This window comes from Ictidomys tridecemlineatus, chromosome 8, assembly GCF_052094955.1.
Source record: "Ictidomys tridecemlineatus isolate mIctTri1 chromosome 8, mIctTri1.hap1, whole genome shotgun sequence".
In the NCBI taxonomy this organism is placed as follows: Eukaryota; Metazoa; Chordata; class Mammalia; order Rodentia; family Sciuridae; genus Ictidomys; species Ictidomys tridecemlineatus.
In genome coordinates, this window is record NC_135484.1 from 11558435 (window position 1) to 11580593 (window position 22159).

The following is a 22159-nucleotide window of genomic DNA, read 5'->3' on the forward strand; positions in this document are numbered from 1 at the left end:
GGAAGACGGGGCCACCTGCCGCCCACAGCAGGTCACAGGGCACTCACCTTTAAGAGTTACCCAGTACTGTTTCCACTTCCTCCGTGCCACCAGCTCCAGCTTCCTCTCCTTCTGCAAAGTGACGAGGGGTTTGAAGAAGAGCCACCCGGCTTTCCGGACCACTCCTTGTTCCTTCTCAAACAGCAGATCCAGTTGCTCCAGGGAGCTGAGTGACTCGCTGCTGGACTCGACGGTCTCCGTGGATGTTTCTATGTGCTCTGGGTTGGTCCTGCTCATTTCCAGCTCTCTCATGAAATTCTCATAAATGTTCTGTTGCAGGGGATCACTACCAATCGCATGAGCAGATTCGCTCCTCTGAGACAGGACGTGAGCTGAGCCCCCTGGCCACAGCAGCGCAGAGCCCGGAGGGGGCACCTGCACATCTGCATTCAGCCCTTCAGAGCGGCTGTCAAAGTAGTCGCTGCCCTCCTTGGACCGTGGCTCCTGTGCAAATACAAATGATCATGCATCAGAGGTCCCAGCACCTAAAGTATTCCCCCTCTACACAGCCTCAGTATCATATGGGTAGTAGCTAATTCTTACAATAAAATTCTTATAAAAAGAATACATTTTTAATCATCGTATCTTCAAGACAGAAAGAAGTTTAGAAACCATGTTGCCTGGAGTTGGTATGTAGCTCAGTGGTAGAGCGCTTCATAAGAATGGGGCTGCCCAAGCCAATATTTATCAGCAGCACAGACAATTAGAGAGGTCAATAAATACCACAGACTCTCCTGTATCTAACCTGCGCTGAGCATCAAGAAACTAACTGGTAGAGTTAACCCACTAGTGAAAATTTCTAGAATGATATTTCTTTTTATTTATTTTTTTAACTGTGAAATCAATGACTTCCAGGAAAGAATTCACACTCTTGCAATCTATTTTCAACCTATATTATTTAAAAACTTAAGTTATACAGTCACCGTTTCCAGGGCAGGGTGGGGAATAGAGATGTTGGTGTTATTGTGTAAAACCACGCAAACTTCTCTTCCTCTTCTGTGATGAACTGTCCTCAGCTTCTGGCCAATTGTCCAGGTCTAGACTTTGGACTTAAGGATCTCTAGGTTATTTTCCCAATTCCTATATTAAATACCACACCCCAAGGATTCCTTATCCACCAAGGGTACTGCCAGTAATTATAGTTTTTCTCCATAATTCATATTTTTTACTTAATTGGGGAATTTCTTTCATTGGAAAAAAAATGCATTTATTTACATCTTTTCACTTGAGTACTATCTTATTCAGCCAAAAGTGAACTTAACTCCTGACCTGAAAGGTACAGTTATTCCATATTCATAGCTTAGATAGGCAATGGCAGAGAAAGCTAAATACATTCAAGTCCACTCAACTACAACTGGGCTTTCAATAATATTTCCCTACATATTAAAATAAAAGTGGGGCTAACTGGGCCAAGAACCATTGATTAAAGGGATTATTTTGAATATTCCTCTGTGTGGACAGATTCTTTTTTCAAAAATTTCATCCAGGAACTGGGACTGTGGCTCAGTGGTAGAGTGCTGGCCTAGAACGTGTGAGGCGCTGGGTTCGATCCTCAGCACCACATAAAAATAAATATGATATAAAAAAATTTCATCCAGAAAACTAGTAGCATTTACTTGCCTTTTGTAAGAAAATCATGATCATGCAACTGAAGAATATTTCTAAATGCCCAGGAGCTATAAACAACCGAGCCCCAAACACAGCTATTAGTAATGAAAATATTATTTCCCACTGTGTTTACACTCTGTCCCATCGTCATATTTATTTATACATTGATGCCTGTGTAGAACAAAGCAAATAAAGCAGCCGCTGTGAGTCACTTAGGAAACTTTCAAAATACTTTCAGATTTTTGTCACTTTGTTGAACTTCCAAAACTCCTAACAGATGAAGGAATTCTTAGCTAGCATTAACATCATTTCAGCTACAAATATGACTCTCTGACTCATTGCCCCAAAACACTGGGACTACTCTGTTACCCTGCAAGAGCCACAATAGGGCGTTTCAAAACAAGCAGGACTCTGCCAGAGAAAAGCACACAAGTGCCAAAGTTACATGTGACTTATAAACACTCTTGTTGATTCTCGTTAGATAGAGACTTCAAGTTGTAGGGCTGTTCAACATCCAACCACAGTGAAGCAATTCTCCTTAGTGCACATTCATATTTATAACTGATTTTTATACATAGGTGCGAATTTCCCTAGTGTCTAACCAGTTTCTAATCCTATAATCCTAATAGCCCATCCATCATAAATTTTCAGGCTAAAACAGGGCCTTTTTAAAAAAATCAAATATTTTTTTAAATAAGTTCAGACAGAATTCCTCGTCCTTGTGAAACCATAGAGCTTGTTATATATGTACTTAAGGCATATGATTTCTGTTTCTGCCCAATCAGATAGTCGCAAACAATGACTAATATATTCTTGATGGCCAGGGAACTGTAGCCAAAATAGAGAGGGAGTCAAGAGATGTCACTCAGCAGAAAGATGACCCTGCATGATCCAAAATAGTCAAACTCATAGAAGCAGAGCAGAAAGGTTTCCAGGGCCAGAAGGCAGACCAACAGGGAGAAGTTGGTCAACGTGTACAAGTTTCAGTTACACAAGATGAATTGGTTCTAGAGATTTAACATACACTATTGCAACTAATAAAATTGGTTTGCCTTCTTGAAATTTGCCAAGACATCTTCTGACTCAAAAAAAAAAAAAAATCAGGCAACTCTGTGAAGTTCAAGAGTGTCAACAGGCCTGTTCACGGTGCCCACTTCACAACGTACCTGCATTTCAAATTATCAAGGTGTGTGTTTTGAACACACACAAATTCTATTTGTCGATTTTACCCCAATAGGCTGGGATGGAGGATTTAACTCCTTAGAAGCTAAAGGAAAATCGGTGGCCTTTCCTCACATCCTAGGAGCCAGTACTAAATTCATACCTTGTAATTGTTCACTTGCCATTTTTCTCTATTAGTAAGAACCACGCGTTCTCTGTAGAAACTCCCTGAGACAACATTGTGGCTGTAGTTCTTGGACTTAGAACTCCGAGAAACGCTGGGGGACTGTGTTCTTCAGCTGGGCCGTGATAAATCTGCAGCAGTTGCCAGTGTACCCTCCAAATATTCTTGGTCCTCCCCTGGGCCGCTCCCATCCCCGCCTCCCTTGAAGTTATCAGGGCCATGAGTCTCACTCTGCCCAATAAATGTGAGAGGTCAAATGTGTCACTTCCAAGCAGAAGCTTTAAAATTCAGCACACAGATTGTTTTCTTCTCCTGTCCAGAGTGACTTACAGTATTCTGGATGGTAACTGCTCAGTTTAGTGGTTTAGGCCAGGAAGTGATGACTAAGGAGGAAGCTAATTACTATATTCAGGGATAAGAGGAGGCCCTGGAGCCAGGCAGGGGACCATCTGTTCCTCGTCTCAATGGGGAGGAGACGGGCAGGCGAGCACCGTACAGGAGCGATGACAGTGGACATCACACACAAGAGGGACATAGCTAGGGTAAGCTTAGTGACGCTGAAACGGCCTACTCAGAGCAGTCATGTTATTTCCTATTCCTGAAGCTCTACGAGTCTTATACTTGTCTGTCTAGGATGGATGAGACCTGATTCTGTTAGAGACTGACTGCCCAGTCCAGCTCTCTTCAGCTCTGTCACTTACACAAAGTGACGGTGGGAGGCGGGAGGCGGGAAGCTTTCTCCCTTCTGTTATTAAAAGTAAAAGTGACCGAAACATCCACAACCCGAAAACCTAGCAATTGTCACCAGTTACTGAAAAAGGATCGCTCTCCTTCCTGGTGGCTAACCACTTTGCTGACACATTAAAACTTCATATGTCGGGGCTGGAGTTGTAACAGTGGTAGAGTGCTTGCCTCATACGTGTGAGGCACTGCGTTCGATTCCCAGAACCACATATAAATAAGCAAATAAAATAAAGGTTCATCAACAACTAAAAAAATATTTTTAAAAAACTTCATATATCATTAAAAGTATCAGCAGCATCATCATCATCATTCTTCTTATATCAGCATTATATTTTTGCTATTACTTGTACTTAGCTATAAGATGCTTTCAAAAGTGCCTAGCTACCCCCATGAGCAAGAGGCCAGATTTTGCCCACAGGTATACTACCCTAACAACTTCTTCCTTTTCTTTTTTCTTTAACGTTCTGATTAAAACATAGAAACTTTTATTTTTTCAAGTAATAAAAAGTTCAGAAAGCCTAGTTATCCAGAAAATAATGATAATCATCCTCATCCTTTTTGTTTGGACTTAAAGAAGGAAGTCCAGCAAAATCCTCCGATGCTTCAGGAATTCCCTCCAGCTCCGACCTAAGGACAGTTTGTCCAGTCGTTACGGTCACTCCTGTGGGGCTACCATGGAGTCAGGCACAGAACCTGGAGCTGTGGACGGAATGGTGCCTCCCCCAAGTCCCCCGTGAAGCCCTCACACACTGCAGGGGTTTGGGAGGTAGGACCTGGGGGAGGGGACTGGGCTTAGAGGAGGCCGTGACGGCAGAGCCTCAATGGCATCAGTGACCTGCTAACAACAGACTAGGCTCCCTCTCTCCCTGTGACCCAAGGACTTGGCAAGAAGGTAGCCACCTGCACCAGGAGGAGGGCCCTACCTGGAATCTGACCACGCTGGCACCCCCATCCGTCTTCCCAGCCCCCAGAACTGTGGCAAGCAGAGCTGCAGTTGGAGCCGGCCAGGCAGAGGTACCTAGTTTGCAGCCTGAGGGGACTCAGACATGGAGAGTCCGAGGTCACAGGCTACGAGTGATGACACACATCTGCAGTAAATAAGACAGACAGACCCTGGAAACACGGGCCAGGTCTCAGGCCAGACTCCCCCGTGTAGCTGGCTCCCCAGGCGTCTGAGTGCCTCCTAATACCTTTCCCATTTGACAGACAGGACACTCGGGGCCGTCCCTCTGCCCCAAGGAGGCCTCACCTGGAGTTTCCTCTTCTTCCTCGACAGGCTTCCGGTCCAGTCGCTGATCCGTCGCATTCTGGCTTTGAGGGTGTCCTTCTTGGCAGTGTCCTCGGTGAAGGCTCTGGACTTGCGGCAGGGGAGGGTGAAGGAACCGTACTGGGCAGGGTCCCGGTGCTCCACCCTGGAGGGCACGTCAATGTCGGAGGCAAAGGAAACGCGGTTGCTTAGGCAGGTGTGGGAGCCGATGTACTCATCGGAAAGGCAGATGCCGGAGGGGGAGCGGGTCCCCAGGTTGGCATCTTTGTACAGTTCCCGGAGGGAGGACAGGGAAGAGCTTTGGTTGAAAGGCTTTTTGGCATCACCTGGTGGGAAGCTGATGGGGAGGCTGGGATCGGGCGTGCTGGGGACCAGGAAGGAGCCCTCCACCTCGCTCAGCTCCCCAGCGTTGCCCCAGGGGGAGTCGTACCAGGACGACTCGGAACTCAGGGAGCTGCCCTTGCTGGAGCGCAGGTGAGAGTCGGTGGGAGAAGGGCGCTGGCTGGCGGGGGAGCCGGCACTGGAGTCCCTTGTGGCCTCGGACACAGGGGAGGTCTCCTGGGCCAGGGTGGGCGAGTATCTCAGCAGCTGCACAGGTCCACTGGGGTCCCCTGCGGGCCCTCTGCTGTGGTTGGCGCCACTGTGGAACTCCACCCTTAAACACCCATCCAGCTTCCCCAGGGTCTTGATGAGCACCCTGGGGCTCCGGCGGTCTTCCCCTGGCGGGGTGGAGGCCACGCTCTCGTTCCTCCCGTAGCAGTTGAGAAGGTGTCCGTTGCAGTCTCTCGAGGTGATGTGGTTATCCGCCGGCTCACGGCCAACATAGTGGAAGCCATTCTCAGGTGAGAAAGCAGCACTGTGGCCCTGGAAATCATTTCCTGGGGCGCTCGCCCTGTGCTTGGAGTAGGCAGTGCCTTTGGAGAGTTTGCACATGGGTCCCCCAAGTCTTGATGCATAAGGCTGGTGACTCTTAAAGTGAGAAAGGCAGCTCCGGGCCAGGGACCTGGACTTGTAACCTGCTCCACCACCTCCGTGACTCCATCCATGCAACGACTTCTCATCTTTTGCATGAATGCTGCGTATTTTCAGGGAGCAAGGCTTTTGCTTAGCACCAGTAATAGTATTGCTATGATTTTTAGATCCTTGAAGGGTGTATTGACTCTCGGAGTTCCCCATTTTAACCTAAATTAAGAATAGTTGCATCGTTAAGAGCCATAAGCTAGTTACATCTCATTATGACAAAATTTTCTCAAAAATAACACCTGACACATTACACAGGAAACCATCAACTTCTGTCTGTGCCTGGAATGACTCGGAGCAGAGACAAGAGTTGCTTACTCAACTGGCTCTCCTCATTGTGAGAAGCTGCTCATTAGCCACATAAACAATAATGGAAACTTGTGTGCTAGTAATTTTAAATAAATTATCTGTGGCATGACATAAATTCAAAAGTTGAATAGGTATAAACATCAGCTGAAGGCAAAGACCTCCTTCATGCTTGATGTTGGCAGGTTTTGAATAATGGTTCTTGAAGACAAAGATGAAGGGAAAGTTCCTTTACTCTGTCAGACCAGACAAAGGCTTCAGTAATCAGCAAGATACATTTTCATTACACATTCATTATTGGAAGAGCTAACAACTCATCACAACATTGGGGAACTGAATCAAGGATCCCCACAGACACCAAAATCTGAGCTTGCTCCAGGTCCCCATATAAAACGGCTTAGTATTTGTGCATAAACTACACACCTCCTCAAAAACATTTTAAATCATCTCTAGATTATTTATAATATCTAATGTCATGTAAATGCTATGTAAATAGTTGTTACACCATGATAGGAAAACAGTCTGTAGGTGTTTAGTATAGGTGCTTTTTTCTCTTCATTGGGGACTGAACCCAGGGCTGCACATATACTAGGCAAGCATTGCATCACTGAGCTACACTCCAGCCCATTTTTTTATTCTGAGATCAGGCCTCACTAAGTTGCCCAGGCTGGTCTCAAACTTACGATCCTCCTGCACCAGCCTCCCCAGGAGCTGGGATTATAGGCATGTGCCACAGCACCAGGCTAGAAGCAATTTTTTTAAAAATATATTCACCCTGCCACTGGCTGAACTCATGGGTGCAAAAGGCATAGATACGGATGCCAGTTGTATAAAAAGGTCACTGCTCAAAAACTCCTGTATTTATGGTAACACAACCCCACGTAGCAGGCTCTGCAAAGTCTTCATGGATCACAAAGCTAGGAATACCACCCAAGTAAAGGATTAGTCCTCCAAAATCAGGTTGCATACCTAGCCCCCCCCTCATTATCCCAGCTTCTCAGGAGGCTAGGGCAGAAGGAGGGCGGAAGGATCTCAAGTTCAAGGCCAGCCTGGGCAACTTAGCAAGAAGCTCTGAAAATAAAAACTAAAAGGGCTGGGGATGTAGCTCAGAGGTAGAGCACCCCGGGTTCAATTCCCATTATCCAAAATAAATAAATAAATAAATAAATAAGACTAAAATAAAACAAGAGAGGGACAGAAAAACATTTTAATAAAACTCACCCTGGGCATCTCTAAAGACTTCAGGCATCCCCACTTTGAGGAAGGCCTGGGATGTGGCTCAGCGGAGGCCACTTACCTAGCAGGTGAGAGCCCCGGGGTTCCATTCCCAGCACCACAAAGAAAGAGAAGGACAGGGGAAAAGGTCTAAAGCTGGCTCATAAGAATGTGGCCATCAACCAGAAAAAAAGTATTAGGGTCTTTTAACTCCCCATGCAGTCCCCGTTAGCTCAAGGACGCTAATCCTAAGGCAAAATGCAAAGTGAAATTTGCTCCAAACTTCCCGCTTTCCATTCTAACGGCCCGTCGCTATTTGAGTCAAGGTGGAGCTGACGCTTCCCGGTAGTTTTCCCAATAATTCAGGTTTTCAATTTCATATATAAGAACGTACAGCCACAAAACAGAAGCCAAGTAGACTGGCAAAGCCAAACATTTTTTTAAAAATTTTTTCAGTTGTTAATAGACCTTTATTTTATTTATTTATTTTCATGTGGTGCTGAGGATTGAACCCAGTGCCTCATGCGTGCTAGGCAAACACTCTACCACTGAGCCACCACCCCAGCCCCCAAAGCCAAACATTTTAAATTCAAATCACTGGACCAAATAATTGAAGGTGTACCTATGACTCACAGTTACACACTCAACACGAGCCCCACGCAGGAGAGCTGGGTTACCTGCGGCCTCGTTCTTGCTCTGAGGAGATTAAAGGTCAGCAGGTTTTACATGGTCTTGGGAGCAACGCGGCACGTTTAACAAGCACGGGAAGCGAGTCCATGAAGAGATCCTGAAAAAGAGAAGCGTGAACAAACTCCATCAAGCACTGTGTACCAAGCTCCCGGAAAGGAAAAACAGGTTTAACGTAGATTATCTGAAGAAGCAACTCATGTCTGGAATCGCTGTCAAGATAATAAATGTCTATGGACTGCTGGATTCAGCAAGGTTGTCTGGAAGATGCAAAGAAGCCAGAACTGTCCATCCAATCTCGTCAAGGCCATCAAGCCCATGCCTGGTCTGCAGTCAAAGGCCTGCCTTTGTTTGAGGGGAGGGCAGGTGAGGCTGGAGTGAGTCATGCCTGGCTCATCTGTCAGCACTTCCAGAAAAACAACCCTCAGACTCCTGTGGACAGGACTGCAGGGGCACCCCCTGGCGGGACAGCACTTCATTGTCCTCCACTCCACTAAGCAGTAAAAACAAACCCCAAATGTTAAACCACAGCGACCAGCCCTTGGCCAAGACAGCTCCCCTTACAGAGGTTGACCTCAGGGATGACATGCAAAGCTTTTCTCCAGAACACGTTAGTAGGGCTAGGAGGCTGGCCCTGGAGGGGACAGAGGGGCTTCTGATGGGGAGAAAGAAGAGCTGTGTTGGTGGCTGCATCTGGCAGCATCCGTGGCCAACACAGATCCTAGATTTTGTCTGTAGACACAAAGCACGGGATGGTGAGGGCTCAGGAGTGACCATTCAGTTCTTTTTTAGATGCAATTGGTCACTGTGGTGAAATGTGCCTAACATGAAATGCACCATCTTACCCCTTTGTCAAGAGTACAGTTCAGTAGTGCTCAGTGGGTTCGTGCTGCTGTGCTGCTGTGGCCACCATCCACCTCCAGAGGTCTTTTGTTCTTGCAAAACTGAGCTCTACACCCACGGAACAGCCGCTTCCCACACTCTACTGGCCCCCAGCCACTGGTTCCCACCGTTCTACTTCCGCTCTCTATGAATTTGACAACGCCAGTTCCCCGTGTAATAGAACCACACAAGGTCTGTCAGTCTGACTGGCTTATTTCACACACCCATGTCCTCGAGGTTCATTCCTGTAGAGCGTGTGTCAGAATGGCCTCTTTGTTAAGGCCAAAAACACTTCACCGTATGTATTCACCACGATTCATCCATCCATCCATTCACCTACACCAACAGACACTTGGACTGCATCCACCTCCTGGCTATTGTGAATGATGCTGTTACATGGGTGGACAAAGACAGCTTTGAGACCATGCTTTCGATTCTTTTGGACACATACCCAGATGTGAAAGTGCTGGATCATCAGGTCATTCTATGACAGCAGCACTGTACCATTTGACATTCCTACTGACAGTTCAGCAGGGCTCCAATTCCTCCTCATTCTTGCCAATACCTGTTAATATCTCGGATTTTAGTTTGTTTGGGTTTTTGTTTTTTCTGATAGCAGTGCCCTCGTGGGTGGTGGTGATACCCACTGCAGTATTCCACTGCTGTTTGCATTTCCCTGATGAGTGACATCCTTCCCTGTGCTCGTTGGTATTGTGCATCTACACTGGAGGGTTCAGTGACTTTAAGAGGAGAAGAATACAACAGTTACTAATATGGCATTATGTAAAAATGTGGATGTGTAACCGATGTGATTCTGCAATCTGTATTTGGGGTAAAAATGGGAGTTCATAACCCACTTAAATCTAATGTATGAAATATGATATGTCAAGAGCTTTGTAATGTTTTGAACAACCAGTAAATAAAAAAAATAAAAATAAAAAAATAAAAAAAAGAAGGGAAGAAACAGCCCTGGAAATAAGTTCTTCTAATAGGGCCAAAGACAAGTCTCCTGCTTGAGTTTATCCCATATATTTTAGATTGGGGAGAAAAAAGTCAAATAGATTTTCCCCTCGAGCACCAGCAGGAAATCCAATAGCTCATCAGAGCCTATTAGAACTGAGGCCAGCACCCAATTAATGCACTGAAGGGGAGCCTGCTCTGTGATTGGCCTGTACCTTATAGTGGGCAGCACTCTACACCACAGAAAGAGGGACCAGCCGTGGGGTTGCAGATCCTAACTCTGACACTGCAACTAGACTGCACGAATCCCACCTTTTGAAGTTCAAAACCTGAACGATTGGTCTTTGCTCCATGAATCTTCTCCCCCCCCCAAATTGAGGGAGCTAAAAGTGGCCAGAGAAGCTCCCAGCTACCGCCTCCTAGACCTTCACAACTGGCTGACCAGAGGGAGCCTTTGCATCTGTTTACTTTCTTCAACATCAAGGTCTAGGCATGACCTCAAGGGGCAGGCCTCCGGGCCTCTCCCAAGTTCAGACCTGCCAAGCCAACGCGCGTGCACACCCCGCTGGCCTCCAGCTCCCCACGCCCAGGGACTGTCAGATGCTCCCGGAAACACGAAGGCCAGGACTCAAAACTACACGAGGGCTCCGAGCTGGAAGTCTGCACCCTAGCAGCAGGTTAAGACCTCAGTGCATCTCACCACTTGTTACATTAGTTTTTTGTTTCATGTGACTTTTCAGTAAGTACTCCATCCTTCACGAAACATTGTCCACTTGAGGCCTGAAACAGAAGCCCACGGGAAGCCCTCCACAGACACCTGCTGAATTGCAGGAAAGTGACTTCACAGGCTGGAAGATGACCTGGACACAGGCAGAGCAGGAACTCCCAACCGGCCAGGGCCAAATTGGTGCAAAAGCCCACGTGGCCGTCCACCGTGACAACAACAGAGCCTGGAGAAGAGCAATCTAGCAGTGACAGAGTGACTACCAACACGCACTTTTCAGAGGCCTAATGCTGACCAGCTGTTCAACAGATCTGGTCAGTGCTGGCCGTGGGGAAATATAGCTTCAAACTGCAGCAGGAAGAATCTATCCAATATTTATGAGAAATCTGTTGACAGGAAGGACAACCCCTGAGGGAGAATAAGTAATTATTGTCCCCAAGGAGTTTGACCAATTTAACAGATATTTATCTGTCATGCTTCAGCCGCGATCTTTGTCTGGAAGAAAGAAATAGCAATCTGTGGCTCTACCTCCTTTATTAAGGGAATTTAGTGGTATTCAAGCTTTAGCACTGTTTTGTTGATATTCAGGGAGGTGAAAATAAAGACAACAGACTTCCTGTGAGGGGCTGAGGATATAGCTCAGTTGGCAGAGTGCTCGTCTCCCAGGCACAAGGCTCTGGGATCAATCCCCAGCACCACCAAAAGAAAAAGAAAAGAAAAGATTTCCTGTGAACTCTTAAAACAAACAAACAAACAAACAAACAAGAAATACTAAAAAAAAAAAAAAAAGGACTTTGTGCCTGAAAATAGCAAAAACACCTGTTAAAGACAGACACGGCTGGCAGGTAATACAAGTGAAGTCACTCCCGGATAAAAAGAAGATGGCACTAAGTGTGTACTTGCCCAAAACGATATGCTTCGAAAATGATCTTATACAAATTTCATTTATTGGATAATCAAAATAAATACGGAAATTTTTTAAGTTGGCCACAATCCTATGAACCTTAAAAAAAAAACTCTATTTTTTTTAATTTTCTACATTCCCCTCCAATCCCCACTCACATGAGAGCACTATGTAGCTTTTTAAGTTAAAATCACGAGGGTGAAAGGTTTTTGGTTTTTAAGTTATGATTAATTCCACACTAGAAATGTCCAGCAGCGTGGACGGATTTAACAAGTGTGCCACCACAATCCCAGCAGCCACTGTGCTTCAGCCACTGAAGTGCAGAGAGGAAGGTCAAGATTTGCCTTGTCTTCATTTGCCCTGAGACAGGGCTACGCTGACCGTCAGAGTCCCAACACCTCTGCTTCCAGGGAGGGCACTGTTAGCAGCAGGAAAACTAATCCACTGGACTCTGCTTTGCCTCTGGGCTGCCCAGACAGAGAACAAGAGGGACGCAGAGGGTGGGCAGAGGGTAGTGTGGAGGAGGGGTGGATGGGTGGGGCAAGCCCCTCTGAGGCCTGGCAGGGCCACTGCCCCAGGCACATTTATGGCTGGGTGAGATGGGGTAAGGGAACTCAAGTTCACCCTCCAAGGGAAACCCACAGGCTTCACATAATTCCAGAGAGGTTTTTACACTGAAACCAGGACCCCCACCATTGCCAAGGCAAAGACTTCCACAGAGATAATAACCAGATAAGAAATGGGCTGGCCATCATGGGCTATCACAGTATCTCCAGGTTCCCTTTATTTGGGCTGGTGGGGGAGAGTCTCAGAATTCTAGGCTGGTTTTTGCCAGAACTTGGGTTAAGATCAGCTTCTGCCTCTTGAATAGCCTGTGAATCTGTGGGAGAATGACCCTATCTGGATTTCATTTTCTCCATCTGCAACTTGAGGATTAAAAAAAAAAAAAATCCATCCTACACACCTCATGTTTTAAAAATCAAATATACAAATGTATGTGGAACCATCTAAAAAAACTGTGAAATGCAACACAGTACTTTTATTAATTTTTAGCTATAAAACTAACTTTGTGTACTATGATATCGGATTTTATTATAACTGTCACTGCAGATCTTCCATTAACTATTAATCACTAAATATTATAAATATATCAATGTGGAATTTTCTAAATCCTACTATCAGCATGTGTCTGATTACAATTAATTCCCACAAAGTAGTACAGTACGAAAAAACGACCTAACTTGTAAGAGAGGTGTCAAACATCAAGAAAACAAGGACAAAACCCATTCAGTTGCATTACTAGATACTCACGGTCGTAAATATGGGGCAGAGTGGTACAGGCCTGGAATCCCAGTGCCTCGGAAGGCCAAGACAGAAGGATCGCAAGTTTGAGGCCAGCCTCAGCAACTTTGCAAGATCCTGTCTCAAAATCAGTATAAAAGGGGGTGGGGATGTAACTCGGTAGTAGAGGGCTCCTGGGTTCAATCCCTAGTACTGCACAAAAAATAAAAAATAAAAAAAAGAGGAGGAGGAGGAAATATCCTGGTGCCTACTGAACCACTGGTGTTACCTTAAAGCAGACATTCTCGACTAAGGTGACTTTGCCTCACAGAGGGCATTTGGCCTGTCTGAAGATATTATGGGTTGTCACCACCGCCGTCATCCCACTGGCACCTAGTCGGGAGAGGCCAGGGTCACTGTTCAACATCCTGCAACACACAGGGCTCCTCACAGCAAATTAAGCATCTGGCCCAAGGCATCCACAGTGGTGGGGCCGAGAAGGCCTGCCCCGCAGTTCTACTGTGCATGTAGAAATGCTAAAATACAAGGACACATAGACCTAAAAGAAAAGACTCTAACGAGGATCCAAACTTACACAGTAAATATTTCCAGAATCTGCTTCTTTCATCCCGAGTCAATGAACTCCACCCTGGATGCATGAACCCAACACCAAAACTCGAAGGAGCTCACTTCTCATTTACGACATGAGCCAGCTCTGTGTCACGAGGTCCCCAGGGGAATGCTGCCCAGGAAGAAGAATCCTTAACTATCAGATTGGCAGAGAGCAAGTTGCTGCTAAAAGGCTGCAAACCCAAGACCCGTGGGGGGGTGGGGGGCGCTCCCGGGTCCTCTTTTGGTGCAGGACTCCTCCCTGGGCGGGCACCGTGAGGATGGAGGGACGAGCCAGTCGCAGCACTGAGGGTCTGAGGGGCAGGACCGCCCTCACCAGCTGGCTGCTGTTCAACAGGAGGAAAGTGATAAATTCCACAGAGACAATGGCCTGGCTTTGTGCACAGATCATCCCCTCAGTGAGTCAGTTCATCCCGAGGATCTCAGAACCCACACCTGTTTGGTTAAAAAAAAAGAGAAAAGAAAAGAAAAAAGAAAGAAAGAAAAGAAAAAAGAGACCTCCACATCTGCAATATTACTTATGAAAGTCTTGATCACACTATGGGTCGTGGTCCTATGTGGGGTCATGAAATTCCTTCAATAAATTGATGCTGCCAGTATTTTGAAGTTAATGGGACTGGGTAGGATAGGATAGAGTTTGAACAGTGCAGCAGAGAGCGTATAATAAACACAACAGGAAGCCACAGAGTTCATCCCAATAGGATCAAACTGTCTTACGAAACTGAATCGAGTGCTTGGGCGTTTGCCCGTATGCTGGAGTGAGAAGGAAAAGCGTCGTTTCTAGAGTCGTGGTGCAAAACAAAAATTCAAAGAACAATGAATGATTATGAAACTTCCAGGGGACTATCATCAGAACAGTACGTCCGTTCTAATAAGACCTGAGGGCAACCAAGCTCCAAAGAGTCTCAAATAATTAAAAAAAAAAAATCATCATCCACAACAAACGCGTTGGCTAAAACGGGAAGCACCAGACAAGAAGGGGACCATTCATCAGGAGAGCGCAGTTCTGCGCCAAGTGGGGCCCTGGCCTCCCATGGTCGCCCTCTACCACTGAAGGGGAACGTCCCCCGGGCATTCCAGTTCTTCCTAGGAAGGTTGGGAATGGCCCAGTGGGAAGATAACTGGGACGTGAACAGTGAATGAGAATCTGTCAGGTGAAGAAAGGAAAGACGGGGTTCCAGAGGAGCAGACAGCAAGGATGAGGCTTCCAGCTACAGACAGCAAGGATGGGGCTCCCAGCTGAACCCACAAAGGACGGAGTCAACACCCAGCGAAGAGCAGAGGAAGCCCTAGCTGGTTCCGGGAAGGGTGACCAGGGTGGTGGGGACAAATTGGAGAGAGGAGGAGGAGGTCAGGGGGGCCAGGCTGAGAAGGAGGGGAAGCTGGGGGGTCGCCCATCACCACTAGGCCTGGAACACCCACGGTGCCCAGAAATAGGGTGGAGTGAGCAGGACAGGGTAGGACCCTCCCACAAAGTGGGGTGAGAGTAGAAACTAGAAACGCATCCTGGAGGATCCGCAGGAGCACATGGCAACCTCCCCAGCACTGAGCTTACCAGGGAGCGGGTGAGACAGTGTGTCCCCCAAACGTTACTGGTCTGCTTTTGGAAGGTCAAATAAATGGGGCGACCCAGCTACTGCCCAGCCATCTTGGAAACTGAAGATGCTCGGGGTTTAAAAAAAAAAAATACCACCATTTCAGGCAAGATAACAGAATCCATATAATCTAAAGTGAAAATAATCCTGGTAAGAGATAAAACATTGTCCTTATTTTTTGCTTAGAGATTATTGATCCCATACGTTTCCGGGCATGGATTTGCTGGGTTTGTTGTTGTTGTTGAATGTTTCCACCATTTCCCACCTGCTCTGTCTTTCTCACCTCTCCTTAATTCTCATCCAAAAATTTGCCCAACGTCTCCGTCTCTAGGGAATCTGTCATGTTTGGGTGACTAACAGAACCAACGATTCTTATTTTGTAACTTATGACCATGAGATTCAAAACTGTTAGCATGGCTTTTAAATAACCTCTCTTGATTGACTTTTATGAGCTTGAGCCACTCCACAGAGAGCAAGCTCAGGCACAGGGTGAGCTCTGTCCAGACGGAAGGCCCTGCCTGGAACTCGGCTGCAGCCTCGGCTCTCACCAACCCGGGGCCCCAGACAGAAGGCACACGCCTCGGTAAATTGGAAGCAGACAGTGTATTCCTGAGCCTCAATCACATTCTAAGACCAAAATATACCACGGTGATTGTACCAAGTTATTCTTGGCCGACTCTTTCACTGTTCCATGTAAGTTGAAAAAAATGAACAGGCCTCAACCACACATTTTCCCCTCCTTTAAATAGGTGCTTTCCCCACCCTCGTGAGTGTGTGACTACTCTCCTTCAGCTAGGTGTTGCCCTACCTGAGAGTTCACTTCTATAAGGTTGTGTCTTCATGGTACAACCTAAGCTGCCCTTGGGCCCTCCCTCAGGCAAGAATAAACCAGGCATTGCTGAAACTTTCCTTAACTCAATGATTATTCACAAACTTGGTAAGATTTTAGCTAAAAAAATTTATAGGGATTTAAAATATCTTTATATGCAAAGCAGACAGACGCATGGAAGAAGGGGAAAGGGTTTAATCGTATTCCGAATGCTGCTGTGGGCCAAGCCTCACAGGGCACAAGAGCACAAACAGTCTGTGTGGTCATCCCTTTACCACAGAAAAGGGAACCTTCACCTCCATGAATTGATTATTTGACCAAGATCATTAACAGGGTAAAGGCAGAAAGCAAACCTGGACCTGTCAGATCATGGTTTAATATATGCATGACATCAAAATATTTTTTTAATATTTATTTTTAGTTACAGGTGGACACAGTATCTTTATCTTTCTGTGGTGCTGAGGATCGAACCCAGTGCGTCATGTATGCGAGGCAAGCGCTTTCCCTCTGAGCCACGGTCCCAGCCCCTCAAAATAATTTTAAATTCTGCATCTTTTAAACCTGACATGATTCCTTGTTTTCTTAAGAAGTTCAGTTCAACTTTAAGGCGCCCCTTTCACATCAGCGGTTAAGACGGATCCATGTCTCTTTTCCAAATAAAACACTGGGAGAGTCTCTCTCGGGGTGTCTTTTTCCCAAGCAGTGAGGGCTTCCACAGCAGGGAAGGAGAGGTGGAGAGGAAACAAACTCTGGCACTTTAAGGTAACGAAGGAACTTCAAGGTTAAGTCTGGCTATTCTATTCTACTGCTTCATAGAGAACATTGCACGGGGGAGAATTCTGTTTTCTTCATGCTGTAAGCACCGCAGTCCTTATTCTCTCCAACTGACACAAACTATTCCTCTCAGAGGCTGTGGGAACATGGCCATGGACCCGGGGTAACCCAGAGCATCTTCCTGAAGCTCCAATTTCAGTTAATGCCAAGTAAGTTAAGTCCTGCTTCCCTAATAAAACCTATACATCAAGTAAAATACAGATTTCTTTATTTTTGAGATGAACTATACGAATCCAAGGACATTCAGCATTGAGATTGGGTTGCTGTAGTTAGGTCGCAGCTCCCAGGTGGGATGTGCTCTTGCCGATTACTGCCATAAATACTCCTGAATGACTACTCCCTACCAGGTCCTCAGTCTAGCTCCAGGGGACACAGCAATAAGCCAAACTGACCTGTCCCTGCTCACATGGAGCTTATGTGACAGTGGGGAGACGTGAGGCCCAAGCAGGGAAGACAAAGTACACACTGGAAAGTGCTGAGCTCTTGGGCCCAAACAGAGATGGAGAGAGGGGAAGCCAAGAGGGCGGGGACAGAAGAATGAGCCTTGATTTCCGTAAAGGGAGTGGAGAGGCCTCAGGAACAGTGACAGGGAGGGAGACCACGAGGGAAAGAGCATCCCAGGCCCCACCAGAGGTGAGTGGGCAGGAGGCCAGGGTGGCAGAGTGGGCAAGGGAAAGCAGAGCAGAGGAGGCCGCAGAGAGACAAGGAGCCCGGAATCGGCCTGGAGGACGCCTGGGACCGTGACTTTTGTGCTGAGATTACGTCGTGACAGAGAGGGTTCACAATGGGGCATATCTTCAGGAGGATCACTGTGTCCGCTGCATGGACCCAGATGGCCAGGGCAAGTGGAGGCTGCAGACCAGCGGGGCCACTGCAGTCATTCAGGGGAGAGACGCGGCATTTAGGGCTCAGGTGAGGCTGAGAGAGAAGAGTGGACTGACTCTGGATACCCCCACAGGACCCCAGGGACAGCAGTGAGTGGTGGGCAACCTCCAGGCCAACTCTACGGCTCTCATGTAAGCCACTGAGTTAATGTCCCCAAAGCACCAAGTGCTAAGGGCTTGTCTGCAGCCTGAGGCCCCTCTGGGAGGTGGTAGACCCTTCAGGAGGAGAGGCCCGCTGGAAAGAAGTCAGGTCGGAGGGGGCGGGGGTCCCTTAAAGGGAAGACCGAGACCCAGTCCCTTCTGTCTCTGCTCTCCAGCTCCCACGAGATGCATTTTGCTCCTCTGTGAGCTCCCTGTCACAGTGCCCTCTCTGCCTGTCCTTAGGCCCCCAAACAAGAGAACCAGCCAACCCTGGACTGAAACCTCTGAAATTGTGAACCAAATAAACCTTTCCTCCCTTAAAGTTTATTTTCTCAGGTATTTTGTCACAGAGAAGGAAAGCTGACCAACAGAAGATAAAGGAATTGACTAGAGGAGTCCGTCAACATTAAAGTGACATCACTGAGTGGACATTTGGGTCTTGAGTCTGGAATCAGGAGCGAGGCGGGCTGGAGGTCCGAATCTGCTGCATATGCCAGTGGAGATGGCATTTAACCACAGAATGAATGAGCTTTCCATAAGTAAACAAGGGGAAGACAGACATCCCAGAAGGGCCTGGAGCATTCCAGCATTAGGATGTCCAAGAAATGGGGTATGGGGAAGGGGGGAAGCAACAGAAGGAGCCCTCAACTGAATTCAAAGGAAAGCAAGAGAGTGTGCTGCCCATGAAGCCAACAGAAAAAAACTGCTTCGGGGAGGAAACTGTGAGCAAGTATCAGAAGCTTCTGATTCAAATTACCAGGACTGAGAAAGGAGCACGGGCTGGGCAGATTTGCAAAGTGGGAGTTCCTGGTGAACTTGCAAACAGCATGAGGGTGGAGGAAGGCCGACTGCAGAGGATGGAGGAGGTCGAGGCAGCTCAAGATGCAAAGAAGCAGCTCCTTCAAGGAGTTTTGCTGGGGGGTGGCTGGGAGGAAGGAGGGACCGAGAGCTATGGCTACTCTGTCCCACAGGTAGGCCATCTGGCTGCCTGGGCTCATCCATGACCCAACTCTCCACTTAAAATGGCCTGACTTTACCCGCTTTCCAGGAAGCGCTTCATTCTCCTCTTCTTTCAGCCACAAGTTTCCTTGGTAAACTGCTGACTGTCCCCTCACCTGTCTGTAGAGGACTTCCAGGTGGTGGGCAGGGGTGGCCATGGAGGGCCTGAAAACCAGTCCACTTCCATTCTCTCCCCTGGAGACTTCCTCCCCGCCATCTCGATCCCATGGACCTCAGCTCTGTCTCTCCCGCCTGCAAACTCCTGCCTCACCCTCCTCCGCGTCCTGCTACAACAATTCTGCAGCCATAGCGATGTGGCACAGCTGGGGACAGAAGCAGAGTGCAGAGCAGGCTCACTCTACAGATACGCGGGAGCCCGTATCAAAGTCCTGGGAACTTCCTGGTCAACTGCACCTGGTCATCTGTACCGCCCACCATGTCCTTCCCTAGACCGTAAGTCATAACTTAGTCTACCACTTTTTACATAAAGTTTATTTTTCTAAAAGTACCTTACATTATCTTGGCACCAAAGCCAAGCTTATCTGCTAGGTTTTTTGCTCCACTTTGTAGTGTCTCTTGTAAGGTACGGAACAAAGCCTAAATAGTCTATTTAAATAATCTATTGCAAAGTGACCACATACAAAAAAAGGGGGGGGGCAGAAACCTTCTTAATCTAAGGCTCAAATAGGAACAGTCTGGCAGATGAATCAAAGTTGTCTAATCAACTAGGTTAGAGTAACTCCTGTGAACCTAAAATTCTCTCTAACATTAGCTACTCAGAGGGGGCACAGGGTTGAGATTCATTAGGCTCCAAAAAAAACAAAAGTCCTGCCTTTGATTAGAACATCCAATCTCTCTGGCTTGATAAGAAGATTGGTAAAATGAACGAACATGAGAGAAAAGCAGGCGGGTGGGCGGGCAGAATGGAGGGGAAATGGATATACATATATGCACATGTGAATATACATGTGCATTCATGTGTGTGCATACACACATACACACGTATGCACACCCCTATCTCTATCAATTTACTAAGACATATCAGGATGGGATGTGCCGAGGTATTCCCGATTTAAGAGTGGTACAAGAAAAGGACTAACAGGATACAGAATCTGGGTGACTAACCAGCTCTGTCATTTTGGACACATCATTTCAGTTCTGTGGCTTTGCAGTTTTCCAATTTGAAAACTTATCCAAGATCCATTTTCAGATCTAAGATTCTGTGCCTGTATAATACTATAGACTATAACTGACAACAGACTATATGACATATTCCTAGGATGTGGTTAAATACTAACACTTATTAGCCTGTTTTAAACAGGACTGAATAATTTTTTAAAAAGATATCAACCATTAGAAATTCACATTTACTATCATCATTATTACTTTTCCCCATCTTCAATATTGTTGCTATTTCTTTCAATTCCATACATTTATCTCCCCTCTTATCATGAAGCCATCGTTACATCGGTCTTTACCTAAGACACATTAAGTTTCAAAAGAAAAATGCAATCTTGCTCTTACAAAAGTCTAAAAAGACCTCATTCTGAAAGATTAAAAAAAAAATCCTTTCTATGGAACTAACAGTTGAGCTAACAGATCTTACTAACCTGACTTCCTATCACACAAGTGAACCTTATAAAGCACACCAAACCTAGAGGCACAAACAGAACTAGTAAAGCACCCCAGCAGATATTTAAGGAACGCAAACTCTGGGTTTTCTTTCTAATAGTTTTGGCGGGAGGAGTTTGCAGAGGCTCCATACTGACTTTGCACAAGGAAATCTGTCTCTACTCAAATGCAAGCTGAGACCACCAAGACGGAATCATCTGTCTTACTTCATGGGTGAGGAACCACGTTGGGAGGATGATCTCTTCTCAAGGACCCTAACCCTTATCTTGCACTTCCAGACCCCCTTCCCATGGGCCTGGCCTGAGAGGACCTTTGCAAGCTGCGCCCTCTGCACGGAGACAGAGACAGGAGGTGTTATCTGTGAGTATTCACAACACTGTTCACGGCCTGGTGGTGCGGACTTGGGTCTTCAGGTCCTTCAACAGAGGCCGCTTCTGTGTGCAAGCTCTGGTAAAAATCAAAGTCAGTGACAGTGTTAATCTCACTGGAGACGGAGCTGGGCCTCCACTCTGCTCCTCCTCCGAGTATTCACTGGCTCTGTCAGAGCAGCACTTCTTAGATTAAAAGGAAGCTCATCAATAAAAAGTGACAAAGTGTCTATTAATTCCAACTCACCCAGACCACACTCAGTTCCTCTATCCCAAGGAGACTTTTTTTTTTTTTTAAAGGAACTGAAGGGAAGGAGAGAGAGAGAGAGATCACATGCACGGGAGAAGACAGCCCTCCTGCAGCTGAAAAGGGACCCACCACGCTGCCCACACGAGAACAACTCACACAGCCATTACACTGAGCCTAAGTGTCCCAGTTCAGGGTCCCTAAGTGTGATGCAAACCACAGGGAGGCGCTGCCGCGGGTCAGGAAACCCCAGCAGCTATATCCTCACTTTCCAGAAAACCTATAAATAACCTCCGAGTCACAGTGACTTCAATAAAGCTTCCTATTTCTGTCTCTCCACCTACCAATTTTCTGAGAATTACATGCTGGGCCAAATTAATGTGAAGCCCAGGAAGCAGCTCAGGGAAGTCAGGGCTCCTCTGTCCCCGCAGTTCAGCACCCGCGCTATGCTGCCCGTGTCCCGCGCCTGATGAATGGGCAGCTCTGCCTGATGGCAGTGCGGTCCGTCACTCCACTGGAACCAGGTACTCCCACCCTGCAGATGACCAGGGATCCTTCTCCCTCAGAAAGTCCGAGACACAATTTAAGAACAAACGGTACCGAACAGTGAACTCCAAACTAGAAATCTGAAAACTCTTAAGCCAAAGAACTCACACAGCTAAAAATTTAAGTCCCGATGGAATTACATATTAATCAAGAATCTATATAAAAAAAAAATCTGACATACTTAAATTTTCCATTCATCCTGAAGGAACTGACCGGTAAAGCCGGAGTAGCTGTCATTAATGCTTTACCATGATCTTACAGGAGTGATCATGATTCCTTGAGACATCAAGAAAAAGAAATCCACAGAATCGGCTTTTGGAGAATTTTTAATTCATAAAATGTGGCAGGAAACCACAAAAAAATTCACCATGAGGCGTTTGAAAGCATATAGACACTCCAGTTCATGGATGGTGACTCTCTTCTGCACAACAACGTGGGCAGCTTCAGCACAGAATAACGTAAAACAAGGATA

At 46.7% G+C, this 22159-nt stretch overlaps 1 protein-coding gene across 3 annotated transcripts in view; it reads right to left on the reverse strand.

The window, feature by feature from the left end:
* The window catches only part of Tiam2 (TIAM Rac1 associated GEF 2), a 117955-nt gene that overhangs the window by 95576 nt on the left and 220 nt on the right, over positions 1-22159 (reverse strand). For 2 of the 3 annotated variants that reach the window (XM_078018846.1, XM_078018847.1), the window contains 3 exons: positions 8222-8331; positions 4986-6185; positions 48-483 (listed from right to left, as the gene is read on the reverse strand). In XM_078018846.1, coding sequence (XP_077874972.1) covers positions 48-483; positions 4986-6179 — 1630 coding nt within the window. In that variant the 5' untranslated portion in view covers positions 6180-6185; positions 8222-8331. Of the gene's footprint in view, positions 1-47; positions 484-4985; positions 6186-8177; positions 8332-22159 lie in introns of those variants that run through there. The other variant, XM_078018845.1, reaches the window with a different exon arrangement.